The sequence below is a fragment of the Mobula hypostoma genome, chromosome 4 (assembly GCF_963921235.1).
Source record: "Mobula hypostoma chromosome 4, sMobHyp1.1, whole genome shotgun sequence".
NCBI classification, from domain to species: domain Eukaryota; kingdom Metazoa; phylum Chordata; class Chondrichthyes; order Myliobatiformes; family Myliobatidae; genus Mobula; species Mobula hypostoma.
Window position 1 is genome coordinate 62,925,711 of NC_086100.1, and position 27,775 is coordinate 62,953,485.

A 27,775-nucleotide genomic window follows, 5' to 3' on the forward strand; every position below is an offset into this window, starting at 1 on the left:
AGCAAGCACAAAAAGAGAAATAATATATGAGATCATGAAAAGGCAACGTAACTTCATTGGAAAGAGGAGTTAGAATGCACGATAATTATGTGAAAGATTGAAGGGAAGAAAGCAAGAGGAAGACAAAGACAAATGATGATGGAGACAACAGCCAGAGAATTGGAAATGAATCCCAATGAATTGATCCACTTGACCTGAAACAGGAGTATGTGGGCCATGGCAGTCAAAGCTCAAACTGGGCATGGCACCTGATAATGATCATGATGATATTGTTGGCAGGATTGGTGGCAGTCCGTACAGTGGCATTGCAAATCTCAATGGCTTTGGATTTGGTTTTATCTGAGAAAGGAGACACGTGAGCCCCTGATTAAACAAGGATGTTGCACTTGCATTCTAGATGAATCAAGAGAATATAATTCACTTGAGAAATCACATCCAAGATGTCACGAAGAAGGTTAAGCAAGTAGGAGACCAGTTCAATAATTATAATCCCACAGGCTGCTTGGGATGATGGGATGATGAGAGAATGGTGGACTGTCGCCCTGCATTATGTAGTGGCTATTGGTATTATAATATTGGCAGTCATCCTCTTGCAACTTGCATGTAAGGCATTTGGACCCGGAAGAAGAGAGTATTAGAAAATGGGTACCTGTTGGTGTGGACGAGGAAAAAGGGATTTTGCTTAACTAAAGCTCAGACTGTATCATTATATTAATGTCTTGTATCTCTTTGATTACTGCATTCTAAAGCAGAAGTTTATGAAATTATGATGTTGTAATATAATGACAAAAAGGAAGGAATGTGGAAATATATTTGAAACTTTGAAATTTTTAATGTATTTAATTTTGTAATATGACAAAATGGAACCTATATAATCCCAGAGTGCTTTGCTATAAGTTAAGTGTGTACATGGCAGGATGCATTTAATGTCCTAATGATTGTTCATTATGTAACTAAGAGGAGGCTGATAAACTGAATGGCCTTGAGTACTAAAGGAGCTGACTCTCAAATCAGGCAAAAGCCAAAGAATAGCCTGAACTTCGTAATCACAGAACTTTGTAAACTGTAAATCAGAAGCTGCCTGCCATCCATTGAGGAGTGGAGGTACTTCTGCTTACACGTAATAAACATACTTTTGAACAGATCCACACTGTTTTTTTGGTTCTTTGTTATAAGACCCAGTGAAAGGTACATGACAAATCTCTCTCCACCATGAGTACTTATTATATTTTAATTTGCATCTTATAAAGCCATTCATAGAAAATAATTCTACATAAGCAAACTATTATATACATCAAAACTGTTCTGTCATACAATAAAATCATTGCTGATTTCTGAATTCACCATATAATCAACACTTCTTCTGCCTTTTGATATCTCTGAATTCAAATTTTCAGTTGACAAAAAAATACACCAATCTTGCATTTGAAAAAAAAAATTTCCTTTTCCAGAAAGAATTCTAATTTTTTGTCATGATTAACAGGTCAAACAGGATAAACCATGATCAACAAATTTTAGGACAGGAAACTAGATGATACAAGTTTATGTCTTCATGTATAAATGAATACTTTGATATAGAAAGAACTCATAACCATTTCCTTGTGAAGCGTATTCTGCTTTCTGAATCTGGCAGTAATTTGAACTTTTAATCTGAACTTCTGCATGTGTCAACTGGTCAACAGTCCAATACTTAATCATGTTTAAATAATTGAATGTCCATGTTTCCACACTGAACCTCCAACATTAGACAGCAACTGCAGCCTGTCCATGAATGAAGATTTTCTAGCTTCAGCTTCATATCTTACAAACCTGTGCCAGCAGTTACACCTGCAAGTGCCTGCATTTACTTGTGTATCAACTTGGAAAATGCTTTACAAATAGGCATATCCTCAGGCTGAAGTATTGCTTCCAGGGCACTCATTTTGTGATTGAGCTCTCAACACAAGTCAAAACAAATGGAAAGTGATGGACTATAAAAGTGCTGAGGTACCCTGCAACTTGGACTCTGAACCACCGGTTGACTAAATGACAAAGATATTGCAGTGTATCCCTTATGTGTAATTTCAGCTTGTTGAAATAAGCCAAAACATACTAACATTCTAAACTCCAGTCCTAGTCACAAACACATATGCTTGACCCCAGGTATTCCCAGTCCTAATCAATCCCATGATCATGACTAATGCTCCACAATCTCTTCAGCTACCAATTTCAGAACCCTGGGGGATAGTCCATCTGGTCTAGGTGAATTATCTACCTTCAGATTATTCAGCTTTCCAAGCACCTTCTCCTTAGTAACAACAACTACACTCACTTCTGTGCCCTGACACTCTCTGATTTCTGGCATATTACTGGTGAAGACACTGTTTGTCTGCTATTTCTTTGTCCCCTGTTACTAGGTCTCCAGTGTAATTTTCCAGTGGTCCGTATCAACTCTTGCCTCCCTCTCCTTCACTCTTTATACAGTACATCTGAAAAAAGTTGGTATCCTTGTTTATATTATTGATGAGCTTACCCTTATAGAAACATAGAAAACCTATAGCACAATACAGGCCCTTTGGCCCACGATGCTGTGCCAAACATGTACTTACTTTATAAATTACTTAAGTTTACCCATAACCCACTATTTTTCTAAGCTCCATGTACCTAACCAGGAGTCTCTTAAAAGATCCTATCATAATCGCCTCCAAGACCCTATTGTATCTGCCTTATAATTCATCTTTTCTCTCCTTACGGCTTTTTTAGCTGCCTTCTGTTGGTTTTTACAAGCTTCCCAATTCTCTAACTTGCACTGTTTTTTACTATATTATATGCTTTTCCTTTACCTTTTATGCTGTCTTTGACTTATCTTTTCAGTCACAGTTGCCTCATCATTCCTTTATTGACCTTTTTTGACCTTTGGGATGTATCTAACCTGTGTCTTCCCAATTGCTGCCAGAAACTCCAGCCATTACTGTTCTGCCTTCATCCCTGCTCATGTCCCTTTCCAATCAACTTTGGCCATCTCATCTCTCATGCCTCTGTAATTCCCTTTATTTCATTCTAATACTGATACATCAAACTTTATCTTCTCCATGTCAAATGTCATGAAGAATTATATCATATTCTGATCACTATCTCTGAAGAGTTCTTTTACCTAATTAAATCTGCTTCATTACACAACACCCAATCCAGAATTGCCCTTCCCCTTGTGGGCTCAAACACAAGCTGCTCTAAAAAGCCATTTCCTAGGCATTTTACAAATTTTCTCTCTTGGGTTCCAGCACCAACTTGACTTTCCTGATCAACCTGCATATTGAAATCCCCTGTAACTATCATAACATTACCCTTTTCTATCTCCAGTTGTAACTTTTATCCCACATCCTGGCTACTGTTCAGAAGCATGTACATACTTTCCATCAGGGTCTTCTTACCTTTGCAATTTCTTAGCTCTACCAACGATGATTCTACATCTTACAATCTGATGTCATGACTTTCTAAGGATTTGATTTCACCAACAGAGACACCCCACACCCTCTACCTACCTGGCTGTCCTTTCAATACAAAGGTGTGTTCTTAGATGTTAAGCTCCCAACTAAGATCTTCTTTCAGCAATGACTCAGTGATGCAGCAATCCCACAACATCATAACTGCCAATCTCTAACTGTGCTACAAGATCATCTGCCATATTCTGTATACTGTGTGCATTCAAATATAACACCATCAGTCTTGTGTTCATCATCCTTTTTGACTTTGCCCCCATGTTACAATTCACCTCAAATCACTGCCCGCAATTTTGCCCTATCATCTGTGTGCCCTTCCTCTCAATCTTACTACACACTGCATCTACTTGCATACCAACTGCTCCCATCTTCAGCCCTATCACTCCAGCTCCCAATCCCCTGCCAAATTAGTGTAAATCCTCTCTAATAGTTCTTGAAAACCTGCACACAAGGATATTGGTTCCCCTTGGGTTCAGGTGTAACCTGTATTTTTGTACAGGTTATACCTTCATCAGAAGAGATCCCAATGATTCAGAAATCTGAAACCCTTCCCCCTGCAATAGATCCTCAACCACTCATTCATCTGTACTATCATCCCATTCCTGCCCTGACTAGCATGTGGCACTGGGAATAATCCAGAGATTACTACATTGGATGAATTGCCATTGGATTAAATGATAATCTTAAATGAGTTGATAACATTCTGAATCAGTCAGACAGTACAAATGGAAATAGACGTTGAACAAATACAGTTCCAGAGCATTGGTCATGATTGGCTCATGAAAATAATCTTAAAATAATGAAATTGAGAAATTCTTCCAATGTTTACTGTGTATGTTGTTAGCTTCAATCTATTTAATTGCAATCTTTAGAAAGGGACAGCCAGGATGGAAATGCCTCACCTTCATTTAGGTTGAGAAACTCTTGATTGACTTCTTCATCACCTGTTTTCTGGTTTCTGACTTTCTGAATGACATGAGCACGGTCTTTAATGTGATGGCCAATTGATATTTTTTCAATTCCACTTTCAGAGTCTTTTATGGCCCGTCTTGTCTCTTTAAGCTGTAAAATTCCTAAATTGTTAATATACCCAATGTTTCCAAAATACCTAAAGATTACATTTTCCAACACAAATTATCACTAACTATAGTTGGGTATTAAAATAATTTAACCGCTTTAACAGGTTTCAAATCATAAAGATTGATCCTTGTACTGTATAATTATACTTACATAACATAATCCATGGGACCTAAATCAGGAAACACTGAAAATATGTTTTTTAAAACGTGCAATAATTGCCAAGTGCAAAACAAAATTAACATTTCAGGTTGATAATTTTTTGTTAGAACTGGAAAAAGTTAGAAAACAAACTATTTTTCAGCTCAGAGGTTGGTTTTGTATATTATGACAACTTTCAGTCTAAATGTACAGAGAAGAATTGAATTAGGGCAGCAGAGTTCTGTGAAAACAAAGTCAGTCGGAATCATTCCACCACTGGCTGGAGTTTGCCTAGTAAAAAGAAAGATGGGATTCAATAATTTCAGCTTTAGGTTGTGTACAGACACAATCTTCTTCAGCTGCTTCACCAATGACCTTCTTTACATCCAAAAGTGAGATGTGGGAATGCTCAATGATAATTGCAATGTTCTGTTCATTCCTCAAAAATAACTGTACCTGAATGTATTAAGACCTGAATTACACCCAGACTTGGTAATGAGACTGAATCAAAGCACTTTCCCATCATACTTAATAAAATAATTATCAATCAAACTCAAGCAAAATTCTTAGCAGCTGGATAGGTTGGAGAAACCAAGGCTTACAATTAGAGTGATCATCCATCCCAATTTAGTTGATAAAATTTATGAACAGCAAAATTTGAGTCTCAATGACAGAATGACTGGTGGCAGGACAATATTTGTTCCATATTACTTAAATCCCATCCAGCATTTCCTTCTAGGAACTCCCCAAGCCATACTTTCTAACACAGATCCATTTTTTGGCTCCTTTCGACAATATTTTGCTTTTTAGCCAGACCATGACCAACTCACTTCCAAACAGATACCGAAAGTGATAAAATAATGACATTCATATACTTTAAAAGAACTGTTTAGACCTATTGAGAAATTCACCATTTCAGAATACTTACTCCACCAGGAACATGGTGTACATGACTGGAAGCCTGGAACACTTTAGGAGGTTCATTTCCCACTTTTGAATAGCTCATTACAGTGGAAGTGTTTAAAGAATGATCATTGGGATACTGAGATGTATTTTTCTGTTGAAAAAATATACGCTTTTTAAAAAAAAATTAAAGGCTACAGTTGTTTTGCAAAGCTAAATGAACATTAACACGCTAAAACTCTGGAAGCGTAGACTAAATTAAACCTAAATCACAACATATAACTTTAAGTTATTTGATAGGCAACTTTAACATTTGGTTGTAATCGTGGAAAATATGAGATTTTGGTTGTTTGCCTAAATAACATTACACTTACAATGTTGTGTTGCATTTCAATCATTTCTTTTCTCATTTGTTCCATCATTGATTTGAAAGGATCTGCTGAGCAACTAGCCTAAGTAAACACAAAAATGGTTATAAAAAAATCAAAGGAATGTAACCAGGAAATTATGAGTAGCATTCAGTAAATTAAATTTTACACTTCACATATTAATGAATGGCAACATTATAATAGCAGGATGAGGTAAGATCATGTTTTATTCACTGGTTGGATTTTACCGTCAGTTGCTAAAGAATGGAGGGTGCCATTCTTACACACATCAGATCAGGAAGGACAAAAGCAAATTTTTAATTAACACATACAAAATGTTGGAGGAACTCAAGAGGTCAGGCAGCATCTATGGAAATGAAAAGATAGTCCACCTTTCAGGCTGAGACCCTTCTTCAGGACTAAGAAGGAAGGGGGAAGATGCCAGAATAAAAGGTGATGTGAGGGGAAGGGTGCTAGCTGGAAGGTGATAGGTGAAGTCAGATGGGTGGGAAAGGTCAAGGGGTGGAAAAGAGGACTCTGATAGGAGAGTAGAGTGGACCATAGGAGAAAGGGAAGTAGGAGAGGTCCGAGGGGGAATTAATAGGTAGGTGAGAAGAGGTAAAAGATCAGAGTGGGGAACAGGGAAAGGTGGGGGGGCGGGGGGAATTGGTTTACCGGAAAGAAAAATCCATATTGATGCCATCAGGTTGGAGGCTACCCAGGTTGATTTTTTAATTAAAACATTTGACATCAGAACAAGAGCAGTACTCTTACAAATCACCATCTGTGAAAGAGAATACCATACAGGGAAACTGTGAGAACATTCTTCTCCCAATGTTTTGCTTATATATTTCCAATTTTCATATAAAAGTGGACACTGCACTTTTTGCCTGGATTAAGTGGTTATTCTCACCTTGCAGCTTTTAACATTTAGAACATGCATTTTGTCATACAGATTGGCTAGATATGCCACATCTCCACGTGGAAGTTCAATCTTGTTTCCCAAGCTCTTGTTGACTTTGAGCGAAAATTCAACCATAGTGTCAAAAAAGATCAGAAAAATATTTTAAGCAGCAAACTTTTGACAGCCAACACACTTCAGTGTGAAGAAGCAAGTGTTCAAACTCTTCATCGTTATCTTGGCATAACTGATGAAATATTCTGCTATTTAATGGATGAGCTTTAATTTTGTTGATAGCAGATATTACAAGAGTCATGCTTGAAAAATGTTGCTGGCTGAGGATTTTGGCTGTGAGATGTTGATGATGAATTACACAATGAATTGCAAACAGACTTGTAATTTCTTTCTTCATAAGTGTCAATATACCAGCATGGCAATCTGTCAATACGGTTCTCCATCTGTCCCACAAGAAATAATGTTTCTAATCGGAATACTTTTATTCTCAGTACACATTTTGAGCTTGTCATAGATTGATTCACAACATTCTTTTACATATGCCTCGGACGTTTGCACAGTACTATGTGTGTATATGATACCATAATGGAAAATAATTACACCTACATACTCGTCACCCATTTGAGAAATTTCATTTCCCGTATTCCAAGCACATGAATTTTAACTGGAATACATAATCATTATCATACCACTTCTGAATGTTTTTTCCTGTCCTTCAAGTTCTGTTGCCTTGGGTATGCCTGAGTAGGAACTTTGTCATCTGGGAAATTCACCAAGAGGTCTTGATCCAATTGAATTGGAAAACTGGACATCAACTGATGGAGGTTTTCCTGGTGTGAACGAAAAGGGTCCCTAAAATGGGAGAGAAAATTAATTTTTTTTAAGTTGTAATAAATTTACGACACTCATTAAAGACCTCCTAACTCACGTTTTAAAAGTTACATTTAGTGAAAAATTTAACTGACATTATTTCATGCATCAATTTAAATAAAAGATCTTGAATGTAATTAGGTTGTTGTGACTAAATTGATCTACCTAATAATCTTGAAAAACGAAAAAAAAAGCAAAAAACTTTACCCAGTTGATATAACAACACATACAAAGTACTGGAGGAACTAAGCAGGTTAGGCAGCATCTATGAGGTGAAAGAACAGTCGATGTTTCAGACTGAGACACTTCATCAGGCCTGGAAAGGAGGGAGAAGAAGCCAGAATGGGGGAAGGGGGAGGGGGAGGGAGAGGGAAGAGACAGGGGAAGGAGTACAAGCTGGCAGGTCATAGGCAAAACAAGGTGAGGTAAAAGTGGGTGAGTGGGAGAGGGAGAATGAAGTAAGAAGCTGGTAGATGATAGGTGGAAGAAGTGCTGGGCTGAAGAGGAGGAATCTGATAGGAGAGGACAGTGGATTACGGAAGAAGTACCTAGTTCACATTGTTAATTTTGTTCTTTTGGGACATGTATTCACAAACTGGATTTCATAGGTCTTACAATAGAAACACAAACTGTAAGGCCAACACAATGCAATATGGGTCCTCATGCAAAATAGCAGATATAGAAGGGTAGATGATGTTGTAGATGTCAAAATCAGCAGCTTTGCAGAAGTTAGCATGGTTGAAGACAATTTCCAAAGCTCTGTTGATTTCTCCAGTTTAAATTCTTCACCAGCCCTATCCCCACAACCCCTCCTGAACTGGTGTGAACCTCTAAGTCAAAATTCGACCCGAGATCAAAAATATGTGTGTTTTCAAGCTAATATACAGTTAATATCAAGCAAATTTGTTTATTCCTTTAGTATTGATGCAGCTGTTTAAAACACTTAATAAGCTAAAAGTTTAGACAGGTTTCCCCCGCCATCTGAAGGTAGAGCGTTCCTATGAAACGGTTCGTAAGCTGAAATGTCGTAAAGCGAAGAACCCATTACCATTTATTTATATGGAAAAATTTTGAGCATTTGCAGACCCAAAAATAACCTACCAAATCACGCCAAATAACACATAAAACCTAAAATAACAGTAACATATTGTAAAAGCGGGAATGCTAGGATAAATACACAGCCTATATAAAGTAGAAATACTTCTCTACAATGATTGCCTGCCCAGATCTCCGTAGCAAAAATCTCACGCAAGCGCTGTTGGCATAAACGCGTCTCCAGTAACCTTTAAACTACGAAGCTGCCAAATCTACCAAATAACACGTAAAAATACACAGCCTATATAAAGTAGAAATAATGTATGTACAGTGTAGTATCACTTACCGGAATTGGGAAGATATCGAGCACACTGATGATGGTGTGTTAGACTGAGTCGTTGCAGGCTGGGTGGTGCAGTGGCTCCCACCCTCCAGGCCGCCGACTGATACATTGCCGTGAAGCACACAGGGGTAGCTGGGAGGCCAACAGCACATCTTAAAGAGAAAAGCCGAAATAAACATGCTAATTAATTAGGTGCTGCCTGGCACGTAAATGTTGGCGCAGATCAGAGGCGATTGCCGATTGCATCAGCACTGATCTGGGCCGACAATTATGTGCTAGGCGGCACCTAATTAATTAGCATGTTTATTTTGACTTTTTTCTTAAAGATGTGCTGTGTGCATCCCAGCTACTGTTGCATTTTCCACGAATCGATATCTGTCCGTGGCCTGGGGGTTGGGGTGGTGGGACACTGGGGTGTCATCTCATCGTCGACCAGGGCAGGCGGGTCATCTTCTCCTATGTCTGCCCGCCTCGATGTCGAAGGTCGAGGTTCGTCGTCTGCTGTGGCTGATGTGGAAGGCTTGCTTGACTGCTGAGCCTCGCACATTTTTCTATCACACAGTTCTTTAACAAGGACTCAAACCATCCTGCAAATATCTCCTAACTGACGTACCCTTTCAAAATTAAAGTCATACTTTATCATTACTCATTCAGTTTTGATTGTTATCCTTTTTCCTTCCAATTGCATCAGCTCTTCATCTGTCGTGGTGATGGGATGCCAAAACCTCTTCAACATCATGTTCCTCAGCTTCCACAAGCGAAACTCAAGTTGTCCTTACTTCGTTCACCACGATCAAAACCCTTAATTATGTCTAGTTTTACCGTAAGTGTAATACCCTTACGAGCTCTTTCAGGCTTTTCCGATACCATAGAACTCATCTTGCAAACAGCTGCTCACAGGCTCGTGTTAAAGCAAAGCAGCTTCCAATCCGGGGGAGAGCAGCTGCTTGGGGCGCGCTCTGCCTTTTATCACGTGCTAATTTTTTTGCGCGCTGATTTTTTTTTGTAACAGTGAAAACACCTTCTGAAAGTGAAAACAGGGTACTAATGTAGGTCTTTCGTAACAGTGAGGTTTCGTAAAGCGAACGTTCAAAAAGCGGGGGACACCTGTATTTGGCTTGAGAAATGATATAAAAAATGAACCATCTTTACCCCCCCCCCACCATTTCCCCATTCACATTTCTCTCTTTCTCCTTACCTGCCCATCACCTCCCTCTGGTGCCCCTTCCCTTTCTTCCATGGTCTTCTACCCTATCCTATCAGATTCTCCCTTTTTTAACTCCTTATCAACTTCACCAATCAACTTCTCAGCTCTTTACTTCACTCCTCCCCTACTCCCAGTTTTACCTATCAACTACCACCTTCTACTTCTTACTCCCCTTCCCCCCAACTTCTTACTCTGACTTTGCATCTTTTTACTCTGACTTTGCATCTTTTTTTCCCCAGTCCTGATGAAGGGCCTTGGCCCAAAACATCATCTGTTTCCTCTTTTCCATAGATGTTGCCTGGCATTTTGTGTGAGGCGATAGGTGAAGCCAGGTAAGGGTTGTGGGGGGGGGGGGTGGGTGTGATACGTGGAAGAGCTAAGCTAAATGGCTGAAATAGGAGTCTGATCAGAGAGGACAGTGGACCATGGAAGAAGGAGAAAGAGGAGGGAATCAGAGGGAGGTGACGGACAGTGAGAAGTGGTGAGAAGGTAACCAGAATGGGAAATGGAAAAAGAGAGGACAGAAGGGGGAGAAATTCCAAGAAATTGGAGAAATTGATGTTCATGCCATCAGGTTGGAGACTACCGAGACAGAATATGAGGTGTTGCTCCTCCAATCTGAGTTTGGGCTCTTCATGGTAGTAGAAGAGGCCATAGACAACCACATAAGAATGGAAATGGGAAGTCAAATTGAAATAGGTAGTCACCGCAAAATCTTGCCTTTTGCAACTGACAGAGTGAAGGTGCTCAACAAAGCAGTTCGTCAGTCTCGGTCAGGTATCACTAATGCAGAGGAGGCTGCACTGGGAGCACCGAATAGATGACTACTACAGACCAGCAGGTGAACTGTTGCCTCACCTGGATGCACAGTTAAAGTGTCACCTATCTCTCACCTGGTCTTATCTATCACTTGCCAGTTTGTACTCCTGCCACCACCACCACCACCCCACCTTCTGCCCCCAACCCTTTGCTTTCCTGTCCTGTTGAAGGGTCTCAGCCCCATCCACTGACTGTTTACAGTATTTCCCTCCACAGATGCTGCCTGACTTGCTGAGTTTCCCCAGAATTATGAGTGTATAGAAAATTTCCTGTTAGATTGTATCTCAGCTTGATGTAGCAAGTGTACTGTTCTGGACCAGGGAAATCTACAGAAGGTGGTAGGCACCATCTAGTTCATCACAGGCTCATCAATTTCCATTCAGTCCAGTTTCATGGTGTGGGGCTTTAGGAAGACGAAGATCATCTTTAAGGATGCCTACCACCCTGGGCATTCCTATTCTCTTTTCTACTTTCTGGGATTAGCTTCAGGAATTTGAAAGCCTGGATGACCAGACTTAAGAACACCTTCTTCCCCACTGTTATCAGACTTCTGAACAATCATCTCTTTCACATTCCCTTCCTGGTGGTGATGCTATATTCCCCAACCTTTAATTCTATAGATGCATGATTTAAAATTTTCTAAGTACAGGAGATTCTGCAGGTGTTAGAAACCTTGAGCAACACACACAAAATGGTGGAGGAACTCAGCAGATCAGGCACCATCTGTGAAGGAAAATAAGCAGTTGATGTTTAGGGCCACGATGCTTCATCAGGACTGGAAAGCAAGGGGGCAGAAGCCAGAATAAGAAGGTGAGGGGAGGGAAAGGAGTACAAGATGGCAGGTGATAGGTGAAACCAGCTGAGGGTGAAGGTGGTGGATGGGGGGAGGAGGATGAAATTAGAAGTTGGGAGGTGATAGGTGGATGAGCTAAGCTAAAGAGTTGAACAAATAGGAAACTGATCGTAGAGTACAATGGACCATGGAAGAAAGGAAAAGAGGAGGGAATCGGAGGTGAAGTCAGGTGAGAAGAGAGGGGTGAGAGGGTAGCCAGAATGGTTAATTCTTCTCCATTGATAATTTTATTATTATCACTTCAGCATTCTTTTTACACTACTTCAGACTGCACGGCAATGTTAGCAGCATTCTGTTGTTTTGTGCTCTTCACTGTATACAGTATTTATTATTCAATCCATACTGTTTATACTCTGAGCTTTACACAAGGAATTTCATTTACACCCTAATGTATATAGTATGACAATAAACTAATATTCTTAATTGTAACATACATACTTACCACCCAGATTCTTATCCAAGTCATTGTGCATATTACAAAAGATTGTTGGAGCTGCAGTTATCCATTTGTGTGGATAGTATGTCATTAAAATCATTTCTTGTCCCATTATTTACAGCTATGCAAGGCATCCATTTTATCTTTCCGTAACCAAGTTGTCAAATGATTTATTTCTTTTTTCTCTGAAATAGGTTCTACTTTAAGAATATAGCAATAGTATAGTTCCATCAGCAAGTTTGCTTCCATTCACCCCTCCCCCACATCCGTCCATCCTCATTGATTCCAAACATTCCAAAATTATTCAGAAGTTATGTACAGAAACCACGGCCTCATCCCAACGTGTGTCTATATTATAAATCAAGTGTGTTTCAATTAGAAAGTGCAACCCCATTCAAGTATTTTCCAAGTGAGAAATGAAAATGAGCAGATTGGCAAGCAGCAAGCACTTTGGATACACCTTGGTTATTATAATTAGTCGAGGAATCTGTACTGCAAACACCTAGCTGAAGGGAGTCAAGTGCAAAGTTTGCTGCAGTCCTGATTGAACTGATTTGATTTTGGCACTTAACTGTGCAAGTAAGACCAAGTGCTACACCTGTTCCCTGACCACAATTCGGGGCTCAAATAGTCCTTCTAAGTGAGACAACGCTTCATCTGCTGGTCTGCAGCAGTCATCTGTTTTGTCTTTGATGCTCCCACTGCAGCCTTGTCTACATTGGTGATACTTGAGCTAGAGATGGGAATTACTTTGTCGAGCACCTTCACTCTGTTCACTGCAAAAGGCAAAATTTCCCAGTGGTTACCCATTTCAATTTGACTTCCCATTCCCATATGACTAGCCATGGCCTCCTCTATTGCCATGATAAGGCCAAACTCAAATTAGGGAAGCCACACCACATTTTCCATCTTCGTAGCCTCCAACACCACAAAAGCCATTTTTGCTTATTTCTGGTTATTCCTGCCCCTTTCCTCTTTTTCCATTCCCCATTCTAATGACCCCCCCTCCTTACTCCTTAAATGTCAATCACCTCCCTCTGTTTCTCCTCTTCTTTCCCTTTCTTCCATGATCCACTACCCTCTGATTCCTTCTTCAGCTTTTTATCTATTCCGCTTAATCTGGCTTCTTATTTCATCACCTTTCCCTTGCTTGGTCTCACCTGTTACTTGCCAACTTGTTCTCCTTCCCCTGCCCCCCCCTTTTTATTCTGCCTTCTGCCCCCTTTCCTTGCAATCCTGAAGGGTATTGGCCAGGTCTTGGTATTCCTTTCCATAAATGCTGCCTGACTTGCTAAGTTTCTCTACCATTTTGAGTGAGTTGCTCAGATTTCATCCCCGTCCTTGGTCAGGTGGAGTTGGGCACGATATGCCACTTTAACATTGTAACTCAAGGACTGGCAGCTTACGAGAAGAAAGGGTCTTCTTCCATTTCACGGAACATGTCTGGTCGTTGGTGGTACTTAGCTCGGGAAGGGCGCTTTGTCTGCTCTTGGGATTCGTCAGGCTCGGACCATCGCCAGTTTGGATGTTCTCACCCTCACTTCCAGCGCCCCGAGCTCGCCTCCCGTCTCTGCGCACACCGCAGCTTCTGTTTTGATTAAGGAACAGGGGATCGTTATGACGACGCTACACACAGAAGCTGCCCTGACAACGCAACCGGGCAGATGAACGCAATCTGCGCTGTGATTGGCGGATACGAACACTTCGCTGCCAGAGCCTCCCGGTCTGGTTCACATTTCAACCGCTGTCCCAGGTGTCCCGTCATAATCATCGTGAGTGACGTCAGCCCAAGGACTGCCATGACGCAACGACCCGCAGTGCCGGGAGGAAAGCATTTGCTGTAAATTGCTGCAACGTCGATGTGCATCATAATCAACAACAGCAAAATACCGAAAGTTAGGGGGCTTAAAAATTCTAAATGTGCATTAATAGGCACTGAATCGGTATTTTAAAATTCGTATGCGCAAAACATAAACCGATATTCATGTGCATTGTAGCGATCACTGCATCTTTTTGACGCTTTGCATCAACCATGAATGTTTTATATGATCATGCTAACTTTGATAATGTAATATACCGCATGATGAAAGTTAACACATATCCTCACTAAACCAAGTGATTTGGTTTAAAAATAGTAATAGGTTATAAAGAATAATTTATCATCCTTTGATTTTCTAAGTTACAAGTGAACAAGTATTCACAATTGATATGGGTATGAGCGCTAATTTTTACATATGTTTAATAGTGCCTAAGATAATAATAAAACTGGCAGGATACTTGCATTAAAGATTTAAGTATAAATTATTTAATTTGTTATGACGAATAATCCAGTTATATACATAATCAATACTATTAAACAAAAAGCTGTTTGGTTCAAGCCCAAAGATTCATTCGTAATTGCACAAATGCAAGTGGTGTTTTGAGTGATGAATCTAGTTTCCTGTAAGGTGATCTCTAACACAATGACTGATCTAGTGGAGCGGAACATAGAACATGAAAAAGTACCACTCAGAAACAGGCCATTCTGCCCACAATGTTTTGCCAAATTCATTGAGAGGAGCACTGTTGAGAGCATCCTGACAAGTTGCATCTCCATCTGGTAAGGGTGCAGCTGTGCATTAGACCAGAAGTTCCAAAAAGGACAGCGAGTATAGCTGAAGGGTCTCTCTGCCATCCATCGGAGACATTTATCAGGGGCACTGCGTATGCAGGGCCCTTAGTATTATTAAGAATCCCACCCATCCATCCATCCAACATCCTCTCTTGACTTTCTACCATCAGGCAGGAGAGTCTGATGCATAAAAACAAGAACGGTCAGGATGAGAAACAGTTTCTTCTCCTCCCAGGCCATTAGGCTTCTGAACTCCCCGCCGTATCATATTCGAAGTGTTACTGGTTAATCTGTCTGTACTTTACAATATTTAATATTAATGCACTTTAGTTTGTTATTTATGCAAGGTACATCTGTAGATTTTATCCTTACCTTCACAAGTTAGCATGTGTAATGTGTGTTATGTAAACTACTGTTCTTGAAACCCTGGTTCGGAGAAACATCTTGATTCTATATGGTTACATATGTTATATACATGTATATAGTTAAATGACAATAAATGTGATTTGACTTGAACCAGCTAAGAAGAATATCAAAAACACCCAAACACTAATCCCTCCTACCTACACCATGTCCATATTCCTTACATTCATGTGCCTATCCAAATGTCTAAAAGTCTCTAATGCATTTGCCTCTATCACCATATCAGGCTGCACATTCCAAGCATCTACGACTGAGTAAAAAAAAACGTAACCCTCACATTTCCCTTGAACCTACCCCCTCTCACCTTCACTGCATGCCCTCTGGTATTAGACAGTTTGACCCCGGGAACCAGATATTCTCTGTCCATATCTATGCCTCTCATAACCTTGTAAACATTTATCAGATCTCCACTCAGCCCCCGCTGCTCCAGAGAAAACAACTCAAGTTTATCCAGTCTCTCGTGATACCACAAGCCCTCTAAACCAGGCAGCATCCTGGTAAACCTCTTCTGCACCCTCTCCAAAGCCTCAGCATCCTTCCTGGTGGGGAGACCAGAACTGCATACAATATTCCAGAGCAACACACAAAATGCTGGAGGAACTCAGCAGGCCAGGCAGCATCTATGGAAAAAAGTACAGTGCAGATTTTCTCTTGTTTGTGCATTACTCCCGATGTGGCCCAACCAGAGTTTTATAAAGTTGCAACATAACCTGACTTTTAAACCCAATGCCTTGACTAATTAAAGCAAGCATTCCATAAGCCTTTTTAACCACCTTATTGATCTGTGTAGCCACATGATGCAATTACAAAGGAGGCACAACAGTGGCTATATTTCATTAGGAGTTTGAGGTGTCTTGGTATGTCACCAAAGACTGTTGCAAGTTTCTACAGATGTATCATGAAGAGCATTTTAACTGGTACGCTGGAGCCACTGCACACAGACATCCCACCCTGCAAAAACTCATTTCAGGGAGGTAGCACCCCCGCACCCCCATATCTTCCCCCCCCCCGTCAACCTCCAAGGGTGTATGTAATGCTTTGTTTAGTGATTATGTCTAATCTGTAAACCAAGTTGGGTATATGCAGCAAATGTGACATTAAAATATGTACTAATATTATATTATCATGTTTATTCTATTACAACTTTAAGCAAGTCCACAGGGAGTTTGGCCTCATCACGTAGGACATCAATAGCGTAGCTCCTTGGCAGCTAGCCAGCTAGTTTAAATCAGGGGTCCCCAACCATTTTTGCACTGCGGACTGGTTTAATATTGACAATATTCTTGCGAACTGGCCGACCCGGGGCGGGGGTGGGGGGGGGGTGTTAAACACGACCGGAATATTGGTGATAAGTCAACTATAAATCACTTGTAAGTGGCTAATATACCCAATTTCATTTCTAAAGGGGGTTTAGCTAATGAATTTAATATTAAACACACAGTGCATATTTTCCTCACATGAATGTAGTGATAAGTCAATTATAACAGTGGTTCCAAACCACCGGGCCGCGAAGAACGCAGTGGTACAGTGGTGGCTGGAACGCACCCAGCACATCTTTTTTTTTATATATAATTTTTATTGAGTTTTCAAAGTGATACATGAGAAAATAATATCTACCCTCCCCCCTCTCCTTAACCCTCCCCCCCAGTATATACTCCTACCTAAAGAGAAAAGAAAAAAAGAAAAAAAAAAGAACTGCCTGAATATTCAAGCAACACACATCAAAGTTGCCGGTGAACGCAGCAGGCCAGGCAGCATCTCTAGGAAGAGGTGCAGTCGACGTTTCAGGCCAAGACACTTCGTCAGGACTAACTGAAGGAAGAGTGAGTAAGGGATTTGAAAGTTGGAGGGGGAGGGGGAGATCCAAAATGATAGGAGAAGACAGGAGGGGGAGGGATGGAGCCAAATATTGGAAGGTTTGCACATGCTCCATGGAATAAAAATAAATTTAATATATATTTGTTACTTTCCCCCAAGGAACCAAGATCTTCATCATCGGAGCTATAAATAAGGGCTCCAAATATTCAAAAATATTTCATATTTATCTCTTAAAATCTAAAACATTACTTAGCTTCTCAACTCTCATAGTTCCCTGGGGAATCTCTTTGAACTTCACCATGTTGCTATGTGTTTCCCTCCCACTCATCCAGGCAAAAAGAAAAAAAAGATAGATAAGATACAAAAAAAGAAAAAACAAAATACCCCCCCACTAATGTTGTGAATGAAAAGATACACAACACTACCCCCCTCCATTGTGCGGGTCGTGGCTGTTGCCACGCTTGCATACATGAATAACGTAGCGATTGCTCAGTGTTTCTTCCAGCTCCCCCGTAACAAAAATTGTATATATATATATATATATATATATATATAAAATTAATGTCATTATTCCCAACTAATATTCCTCAAATTTTAACCTTTCTTCCCTTATATAATTAATAATATATTTATATATTCATCCGCCTAAAAATCCAACAGGCCTAATCCTTGATCCAGTCTTCATCTTCAATCCATCTTGCTCCCCTAGGTTTGTTCTTGTATCTGGTGAATATTCAAAGAATCTCGCACAAACTCCTCCGCTTTCCGGTAATCGTCAAAAAATCTTTTTTCTCCACCAGGCAAAAAAATCTTCAAGGTTACAGGATAACGCAATATAAATTGATAACCATGATCCCATAGGACTTTTTTCACTGGATTAAACTTCTTCCTTCTCTTCAGAAGTTCATAACTTATGTCAGGGTAGAAAAAAATTTTCTTCCCTTCTATCATCAGTGGCCCTTTTCTCTTCTTGGCACCTTGGGCAGCCGCCTGTAGAATCCTTTCTTTGTCTTGAAATCTTAAGAATTTTATTGAAATGGATCGTGGATATTGGTCATCTTGTGGTTTTGGTCTTAGAGCTCTATGTACTCACTCAATTTCAATTGATCGGTCTTCCTCTTTCATTTGCAAGGTTTTCGGGATCCATCTTTGAAAAAATTCTATTGGACTATCTCCCTCTATACCTTCTTTAAGACCAATAATTTTAATGTTATTACGTCTACTAAAATTTTCCAACACGTCCACTTTCTCCAAGAGTCGATTTCTTTCTGTTCCAGACAAGTACATCATTTTCTATTTTTTCCACTCTATCATTAATATGCTCCATTGTTCTTTCCATCTTCTTAAGTTTCTTATCCATTTTATCCTGTCTTTTCATAGCTTTATCATAGCACATCTTCATGTCTTTAAGCTCTGTTCTTAATTTTCTTAGTTCAGCTGTTAATTGCAATAAAGCCTCTCTTATGTCTCCATCGTCTCCTTTACTTCCAGTCTCTTCCAGTTCTTCCTCCTCCTCTTCATCTGTATTCTCTGTGATATCCAATTCTGACTCTGAGTCACTTTCAGTTGCAGTGGCCGTCGGTTCCTGTAGCTTAAGTTTTGTCGATTTGCGCATGCGTACTTCTTTACGCATGCGCAATTCTGGCATCAATTTCCGAGAGACCGCTACCGCCGCCATTGCTCCTTGTTCTTCTATGCCAGAGATAAAATGCGTATCCTCCGAAGGAGCTCCAACCTGAATCCGAGGCTCCATCGCTGCAGTAGGCCCTTTTTTCTTCCCATCTTGCGGCGACTTCACAACAACAGACTTCTTCTGTTGCGGTTTACGAGGCATATCGTACAGTAGTGTTATGAAGTTTATAAGTAACTTTCGGAAAGTATTTATTAACTTTACCCTGTTTAAACGGTACTTTGCTGATTTTTTACAGGAGAGCTGCATTCACACGTCTCAATCCCACGTCATCACGTGACGCCCCCCCCTCCCACCCAGCACATCTTTAAGAAAAAAGCCAAAATAAACAAGCTAATTGATTAGGTGCCGCCCGGCACGTAATCAATTAGCTTGTTTATTTCGGCTTTTTTCTTAAAGATGTGCTGGGTGCGTTCCGGCCACCGCTGTATTCTTCGCGGCCCGGAGGTTGGGGACCACTGAATTATAAGTCACTTATAAGTCAATAGCATCATAACATTTTAAGTAATGTTTGGATATTAAACACACAGTGCATATTTTCCTCGTATGAACATATAAAATCATTGCAACACACCAATATCGTTGAATCAATGGGAGCCCAGGGCTTGTATTCCTGCAACAAGACGGTCCTATCGAGGGGTGATGGGAGACACGATACTCGAAGGGGGTTCCTTATGTCCAGTCTATTCCGCAATTTAGTTTTTGTTGCATTCATTGCAGAAAACTCCACCACAGAAATATGTTGGAAATGGAAGCAATGTTTTCGGTGCTTTCGTGGCTATCTCAGGATATTCAGCCTTGACTTTGATCCAGAATGCTGGCAGTGTCATAAGGAGGTGGCCAGGAACGGACCCAAGTGCAAGACACAGACACTGAAGGACTAGGGACAGGACTAGGATACAGGGTGAGGGCAAGGACATGGACACGAGAACTGGGAACCCGGAACAGGGCTGGACAAGGGAGCTAGGAGCCCGGGCTTGGACTCCGAGCCAGAGACTGGACAAGGACCCAGTACCTGGGCCTTGCCTCTGGCTCGGACCCAAGAACTAGGCAAGGACGAGGCTTGGCAGGAGGCAGGAGACTGGAGTCTTCAGGCTTGAGGCTAGAGGTAAGGCTTGGCAGGAGGCAGGAGGCTGGAGTCTTCAGGCTTGAGGCTTGAGGCTAGAGGCGAGGCTTGGCAGGAGGCAGGAGACTGGAGTCTTCAGGCTTGAGACTAGAGGCTAGAGACGAGGCTTGGCAGGAGGCAGGAGACTGGAGTCTTCAGGCCTGAGGCTAGAGGTGAGGCTTGGCAGGAGACAGGAAGCTGGAGTCTTCAGGCTTGAGGCTAGGCAGGAGGCTGGAGTCTTCAGGCTTGAGGCTAGGCAGGCTCCTCCTAGGCAGGGCACGGATCACCACCCGATGGAGGCATGGGACAGGAAGGGACAGAACCAATCGCAGGTAACGGCAAGACGGCCTGGCTTACCTGGGCGGAGGCAAGGGACAGGAAGGGAGCTAGGTACAGGGTGGCTCCAGGACAAGACTGCAGGTGAGACGAGGCGACAGTTACCAGCAAGACAAGGCAAGGCTTCAGGCAATGCAAGGTGAGACAAAAACTTTAGGTGAGGCGAGAGTTAGCGGCAAGACAAGGCAGGGCTTCAGGCGAGGAAACAGGAGGCAGAGGAAGGGATACAAGGAGTAAGGACAAGAACAATCCAGCAGCCGCACCCTGGTCTCTGAAGGTATTTGTGCAGCCAGCCCCAACGAGCATCAGCTGCCTCAATTAGAGCTCAACAAGAACAGAAACAGGGTAGACAGGAAAACCTGGAGCAAGAGTCGATGGACCGGACCGTGAATTGGAATACGGACTTCACGGGCTGGACTATGACAGGCAGAGGTATTATGTCAAACGTACTTTTCAGCCCACCGTCATTTGCAAGCTCGAGGAGTTGATCTTTTTCCCGCGCTGACATGGATGATTCACTGGGGATATTCACAAATGGGTCACGGACCCATTCCTTTGCACATCTTGGGTCACTGATGACCTCGCATGCATTAAATTTCAACAGTGCGTGACAGGGAATAAGGAAAGGTACAGCTGACTCATATTGCCAAATCATATTGTTTCCTTGCGGCCCGGTGGTTGGGGACCACTCTTAGCATGAACAGAGACCAGTCAGGATGCTCGCTCTCCCTCTCCCTCTCAAAAAAATCTATTTCTGGGATATTGTATATAATTTCCGGGCGTCAGGGAGCCACTATCGATATGTGGGAGACTCCGGGAACTTCCGGGAGAGGTGGGATGTCTGTGCACAGGATCAGAAAAAGTTGCAGAAAGTTGCAAACTCAGCCAGCACCATCACGGGCAATAGTCTCCCCAGCATCAAGGACATCATCTAAAGGCAATGCCTCAAAATGGTGGCATCTGTCATTAAGGACCCCCATCACCCAGGACATGCCTCTCTTCTCATTGTTACCATAAAAGAGGAGGTACAAAAGCCTGAAGACACAAACGCAGAGTTTCATGAACAGCTTCCTGTTGCATCAATGCTCATGATGTTGATATCACATGAATAAAATTAAGAATAAATTCTGCATCAGATTATCAAGGGTTCAAGTCAACGTTTCCAAAATCTTGAAAGGGATAGAAAATATACAACAAGACTTGTTGCAATGTCATAACTTTGTATAGTAGTTCTGCACGCAGTAATTTTCTGAATTGTTTTATACTATAGCAATATTATCCACTACGAATAATTGCATATTTATAATGTTTAAAGATGAAAATGTTCTGTATATACAGATTGCTTTATTTAAGAAAAACATTGCAGGATGACAATACAAAACAGAAAACTTCTCCGTAGAAATCCATAGATTACTTATGCAAGGTTAATCACTTAAGCTTGTACAACAAACTTAATGGCTGCTGAGTCAATCATTTAAAGAACATTAAAGTGTTCACAATCCTGACACTGGGCTTCCCATCAATTTCTCCTGTCGCAGAGTGATTAATCTCTTGAACCATTTTTCTTCTGCTTCTTTCTTGTCTATGAACAACTGCAATAGTGGAATAGAACCAAATGAAAGAATTAGTTCTAAGAATTGACATAATTTACAACTATTTTACAACTAAACTTTTTCTAAATGTAATGCAACCAAGTCCAGTTTTAGTTCATGCAAAATTTCTTTTTGAAAATGTCTTTACAAGACATTTGCTTTTTCTTTCACAAGAGTTGCAGAGGGTGACAGACTGATACAACAGCAAGAACTCAGAGAAGACATACTGGCAATCTTTCTGTTGTGGAACATGAAAGTCAGTGCAGTAATATTGAAATTTGTTTCTTTATTTCACATCCATCATTCCTTTTCCAGCATTATGGAGGATCATTGAATACACTTTCCTGGGAACAACCACTGACATTCACTTCAGGGATAATCAGTTAATTTCAAAACAGTGCTGGACTGGGGTGTCTGTCAGATTAGAAACTTTTCAGTTTGAAGGAAGCAGTCCTAGTTAGAGGAAAGTGTGTAAAACAGGAATTAAAGGCCTCAACCAGTTAAGGACAACATTGCCCTTTTTTATTGTTTCAGTACATCTTTGCATAAACCTTTACCCTAATATCTCTTCAGGTGGTGATATGATATTTTATTTGATAACAATTCTGTTGTGCCTCGACATATTTTTATTGAAGAGCTAATAAAGTTAACTTTAGCTGCTCTAGGCTGACATCTCATTTGGGTGTACCAAAGAGAGAACAGTTAACATCAATGGAATCACACCAGAAGGATAGGTATGTGGATAACTTGTGTGGTATATGAGACCACCATTATGCACCAAATACTGATTTTACCTTGCTACTAATTCTTGCTACCTCGGACCTCCTCATTTGTTCCCAATTCAATAACATTATTAGATGGGAAAGATTATTGAAATTTCTTGAGTGCATTTATAGTAGTATTAAAAAAGTGGTGGAGGTGTTTTATTTCTAACAAGGCACTGTATTTGTGATATGTTTTACTATAGCAGCAGTTTCTGCAGTTTAAGAGAAAATTGTTACATGCCAAGAAATCTGAATTCAAACTTTAGAGAATTACTAGGAGATAGAACTGTGAGCACTTAACTCTCAATCCAAAATGAAAACAAGGAAGATAATTTCCGGCTTTGGCAAAGACAACAAACCAATGGCAAATGCAAATTGGACAGGGTATGCAGTGCCTTGAAAAAGTATTCAGCCCCCACAACTATTTCCACATTGTACTGTCTCATTTTCTGAATCTAAAGTATATTGAGGTAGGATTTTTTGAGCTAATTTACAAAACATTGCATATCATGTCATATCAAAAGAAAACTTCCAAAATCAGTCAACAAGTTACTAAGAATTATAAACCAAGATAGTGAGGCTGTAAAGGTATTCATCCCCTTTGTCATCAGCCACAATATATTACCTTACCAACTCACCCAATTTGCTGTTTTCAGTGAATTCAAAAGAATAAATATCCCTCTCTCTGTACGATCCAACAATATGGCAGATTTTCAACAAATAAGATCAAAATGAAAACAACAGAGCACTGAAGACAAGTATTGGAAACAATAATAGGGAGACACAAATCTGGGGAAGGGTACAAGACCATCTCAAAGACACTGAATGTACCTTGGAGCTGAGTCCAGTCCATCAAGAAAAAGTGGAAAAAATATGAAACCACAGCCACACTGCCTTGGTAAGGCCACGCTTCTAAACTTAGTCACGGGAGAAGGATGGCACTTGTAAGAGAGGCAGCTGTGATGCAAACAGTCACTCTGAATGAGCTGCAGAAGTCAGGGGCTGCAACTGGAGATGAAGTTGATGGCTTCACAATCTCCAAGGCCTTTGACAAAAAAGGGTATTTAAGAGTGACAAGGAAGAAGCCCCAGCTAAACAGAAAGTGTATTCTTGCCCATAAAGACTTTGCAAAGCGTCTGTTAGAAGACACTGTAAAGATACGGAAGAAGATTTTGTGGTCAGATGAGACAAAAGTGGCACTTTGTGGCCTCAGTATTAGGCAGCATAAATCTAATTTTGTGCATCAGCCAGGTAACACCATCCCTACTGCAAAGTATGGTGGAGGTAGCATCATGCTATGCAGATGCTTTTCAGCAGCAGGATCTGGAAATCTGGTCAGGATTGATGGAAAGATGAATGCTGCTAAATACAGAGAGATTCTGGGTAAAATCCTGCTCGCCTCTGCCAGAAAGCTTTAACTGGGGAGGAAGTTTGTCTTTTAGCAGGACAATGACCCAATATGTGCTGCAAGAGCAACCATGGAGCAGCTTTAGATAAAGAAAATTAACATCCTTGAGTGGCTCAGTCAGAGCCCTGACCTTATTGATCGAACTTCTCTGGCAAGACCTCAAGATTGCAGTCCACTGCTGCTCCTCCACTAACCTAGCACAGTTTGAGCAATTTTATAAGGAGGAATAAGCAAACCTTATTACATCACGGTGTGTAAAGCTATTAGATTTACTCAAAACACTGCTGGCTGTTATAGCTGTGAGACGTGTTTCTTCTAAGTATTGAGCAAAGAGGATGAATACTTTTGAATTGCTGACATTTCAGTTTTTGAATTTTTCATGTTTTACAATTTTCCCTGCTTTTTTTGGGCTCTGCTATGAAAAAGGAGCATGTGATTCCCAAATAAAAATTCTCAGTTAAATCGATCAAAATTCCTGGTTGTAATACTCATTTATGTGAACAAAGGGTTGGGGGCTGAATAATTTTACAAGGCACTGTACATGGCCTTCCATCCACCACTGCCAGGTTTTTACCCTTGCTAAAAGTTAAAACTATCAAAAACATCTTTCCCCATCTTCAGAATTTCCATGTTATGTATAGTAGACCCATTTCTCTTTCTTATCTGTTAAAGGTATGTTAAAATGCAGTCTAAAAACGGAAGGGTTTCTAGTAATTTTAGGATTTACTTATTTTATCTGTTGGAAGCTAAATGCTCAAGTAATGTTATGACATGATGCATCATTTAGTAATCTAATCCATGCCAAATTAGTTGCTTTAAGTTCATTCTCTCATTCATTACTGGCAAGATCAGCATTTCTTGTTCATCTGTAATGCAATGGCAATGAAACAAATTTCATTTAATGAAATGCTATAGGTAGGTACTTCCAAGATGTTTACCCGGAGATGGAATCATGATATACTTCTTCGACATGATGTGAGAGATGGAGGAAAATCTGTTGTTGATGTTCTGATATGCTTACTGCTCATGTTCATCAAAGCACTTGTGTTTGGCATGTGATCTCTAAGACACCTTGGCAAGTTGCTGCTGTGCAAGTTAAAATCAGAATCAGATTCACATGACGCAGACAGTTAGAATGCTCTCCATGATATAAGTGTTTTAGTTGACAAACCAAATCTCCTCAAACTTCTAATAAAATATAGCGGCTGTCTTGCCTTCTTTATAGCTGTGTCAATATGTTGTGTCCAGGTTACGTTTTCAGAGCTATTGACACACAGGAACTAGAAATTGCTCACCGTGTTCACTTCTGATCCCTCTAGAAGGATTGCTTTGTGTTGCCTCGTCTTATCCTTCTTGACATCCACAATCCGCTCTTTGGTCTTGCTGACGCCAAGTTGTAACCGAAAGTCACAAACCATGTGCTCATGGTTGTAAAATTTAATGAAGGAGCATTTTTCAGTGCTGTGGTTAGCACACTACATTTGTGTTATCCACACCATTAAAAATGCCACTTGGTTAACTTAATTTTATTAAGTAATTTGTTATCAACAGTTAAGATATTGTTACATTTTAAAAATTTGACATTTAACTTACGCATTAAAATATACTCAGTAGAATTTTAATCTCAAATAATTTGGAGTTGAAAATTTACTGCAGCTAAAATTTTAGTCATAGAAGAGGGCGCAATACATACAACCGCTGTTGGTTCAGTTTACAGTACTTGCAGTTAGTTGATGATATGTTTTCTTGTTTCAGTATCATTAGTAGTTCACAAATTTTGAATTTAGGTAGACAATAGTGTACTTACACTAGGATGAGCCACCGAGTCATCATCTTGGTACTTAATGGCAGAAGGAACATAATCAACCTCTTGTTTAATTTCAATGTTAAGGTCTGTTGCTCGGTTGCTAAGCACAGCAATTTCATGCTTAGCTTCTGTAGGTTCTTGTGTCTAAAGCACAGATAAAAATTAAACCATAAACATTCCCTAAAATCTCAACAAAAATCAAATCTTCTCTCATCAGATTCTATCACGGGAATTGTTGTAAAGTGGTTCAGTAACTAAATGCAGATACTGATAATCTGACTTAAAAATACAGAATGCTGGAAACACTTAGCAGGTCAGGCAGTATCTATGTAAAAAGTAACAGAGTTAACATTTCCAGTCAAAGAGTGTTATAGGCAGGGGTTTTAGGGAAGTGGTCACTACAAAGGTTCAGTCTGATAGATACGGTAGGTGACTACCAGGGAAGTGCAGGCAAGCAGACAGTGCAGAATTCCTCAGTGGCTGTTCTCCAATCAAATAAGTATACCACTTTCAATGGGGGTGTGATCTCTGGATTAGTGATGGTGCCATGTACTAGTGAGGGTAGATAAATGCTTGGTTGAGGAGCTGATGCAGCAGGGAGGGGTTCAGGCCCTTGGATTATCTCTTTGGTGCAGAGGGGATTTGTGCTTGAAGGATGGGTTGCACTTGAACTGAAGGGTGACTAATTTGCTGGCAAGAAGCTGAGAACTAATCGAACGAGTAGGGGGCAAGTCTCACAGCAGTAGTGTGGCAGATGAGAAAATTGAGGCAAATATAGAATACAAAGCGAGCAAGTTCAGTAGGAAGGATAGGCAGGAATAGGACAGGGAGCAAGGAAAGTCTGATTGGCTTACCTGTATTTATTTTAATGTCAGAAGCTTGAAGGATAAAGCAGATGAACTCAGAGCATTGAGGCCTGGGACACTAAAGCTGTTACACAAGCATGATTGGAAGGTTGGGCAGGACTGGCAACTCAGTGTTCTAGGTCCTAGATACTACAGGTGGGAGAAAGGTAAGTTGGTGGGGTTTTGATTAGACATAATATTATGGCAGTACATGGCAGAATGTGATGTTCCCTCGGAATCATCCAGTGAGATTATCTGGGTTTGTATCGTACAAAAGGTGCCCCTGAATAGTGAGTGAGATTTAGAGGAACAAATATATAGGGGATGTGGGAGATATTAAAGAAAGAATTAGGAGGGCAAAAAGGGGTCATAAGTCACTTTGGAAGTTAAGGTAAAAGAGATTCCCAAGTGATACTATATTAAGAGCAAAAAGTGTAACTGTGGAACCAGTAGGACCCCTGAAGGATCAATGGGAGAAATCTTAAATGGATATGGAAATGTTATGGAAACTAGGGAATTCAGGGAACAGAAGAGTGACGTTTTGCAACATATCCACATGACACAGGAGGAAGTGATGATGGTCTTAAAGTACATAAAGATGTATAAATTCCCAGGGCCTGCTTTTGGGAAAGTATTGCAGAAATTGCGTGGGTACTGGCAGAGATTAGTCAATACTGGTCATAATAAAGGGAGGTTAAAATGCCCTTTTAACAATCCAGTCATTTCCACTTTTATGAATATTATTATAGTCCTTTATCAGCCATATCTCTTATTGTGTTACCCATTCAGAACTTGCAGACGAGTTTCTGTCACTTTTATGACACCCTCACTTCTTTGTCCCAATTTCTTTTTTAACGTTTCCTCTGATTGCTCTACACATTCTCTTTCCTGTAATCAGTCATGCATTCTCTTTTACTGACTCATCTTAC

General features: G+C 40.5%; 2 protein-coding genes across 2 annotated transcripts in view; both read right to left on the reverse strand.

The window, feature by feature from the left end:
* Positions 1-14,018, reverse strand: part of mlf1 (myeloid leukemia factor 1) — a 37,898-nt gene extending 23,880 nt beyond the window's left edge. The window contains exons 1-5 of the mRNA XM_063044902.1: positions 13,854-14,018; positions 7,574-7,736; positions 5,975-6,052; positions 5,626-5,754; positions 4,382-4,541 (exon numbers count right to left, since the gene is read on the reverse strand). Of these exons, the coding sequence (XP_062900972.1) occupies positions 4,382-4,541; positions 5,626-5,754; positions 5,975-6,052; positions 7,574-7,736; positions 13,854-13,888 (565 nt within the window). The 5' untranslated portion in view covers positions 13,889-14,018. The remainder of the gene's footprint in view (positions 1-4,381; positions 4,542-5,625; positions 5,755-5,974; positions 6,053-7,573; positions 7,737-13,853) is intronic.
* Positions 14,019-21,736: 7,718 nt separating this feature from the next.
* Positions 21,737-27,775, reverse strand: part of rsrc1 (arginine/serine-rich coiled-coil 1) — a 392,026-nt gene continuing 385,987 nt past the window's right edge. The window contains exons 9-10 of the mRNA XM_063045866.1: positions 26,002-26,145; positions 21,737-22,022 (exon numbers count right to left, since the gene is read on the reverse strand). Coding sequence (XP_062901936.1) covers positions 21,924-22,022; positions 26,002-26,145 — 243 coding nt within the window. The 3' untranslated portion in view covers positions 21,737-21,923. The remainder of the gene's footprint in view (positions 22,023-26,001; positions 26,146-27,775) is intronic.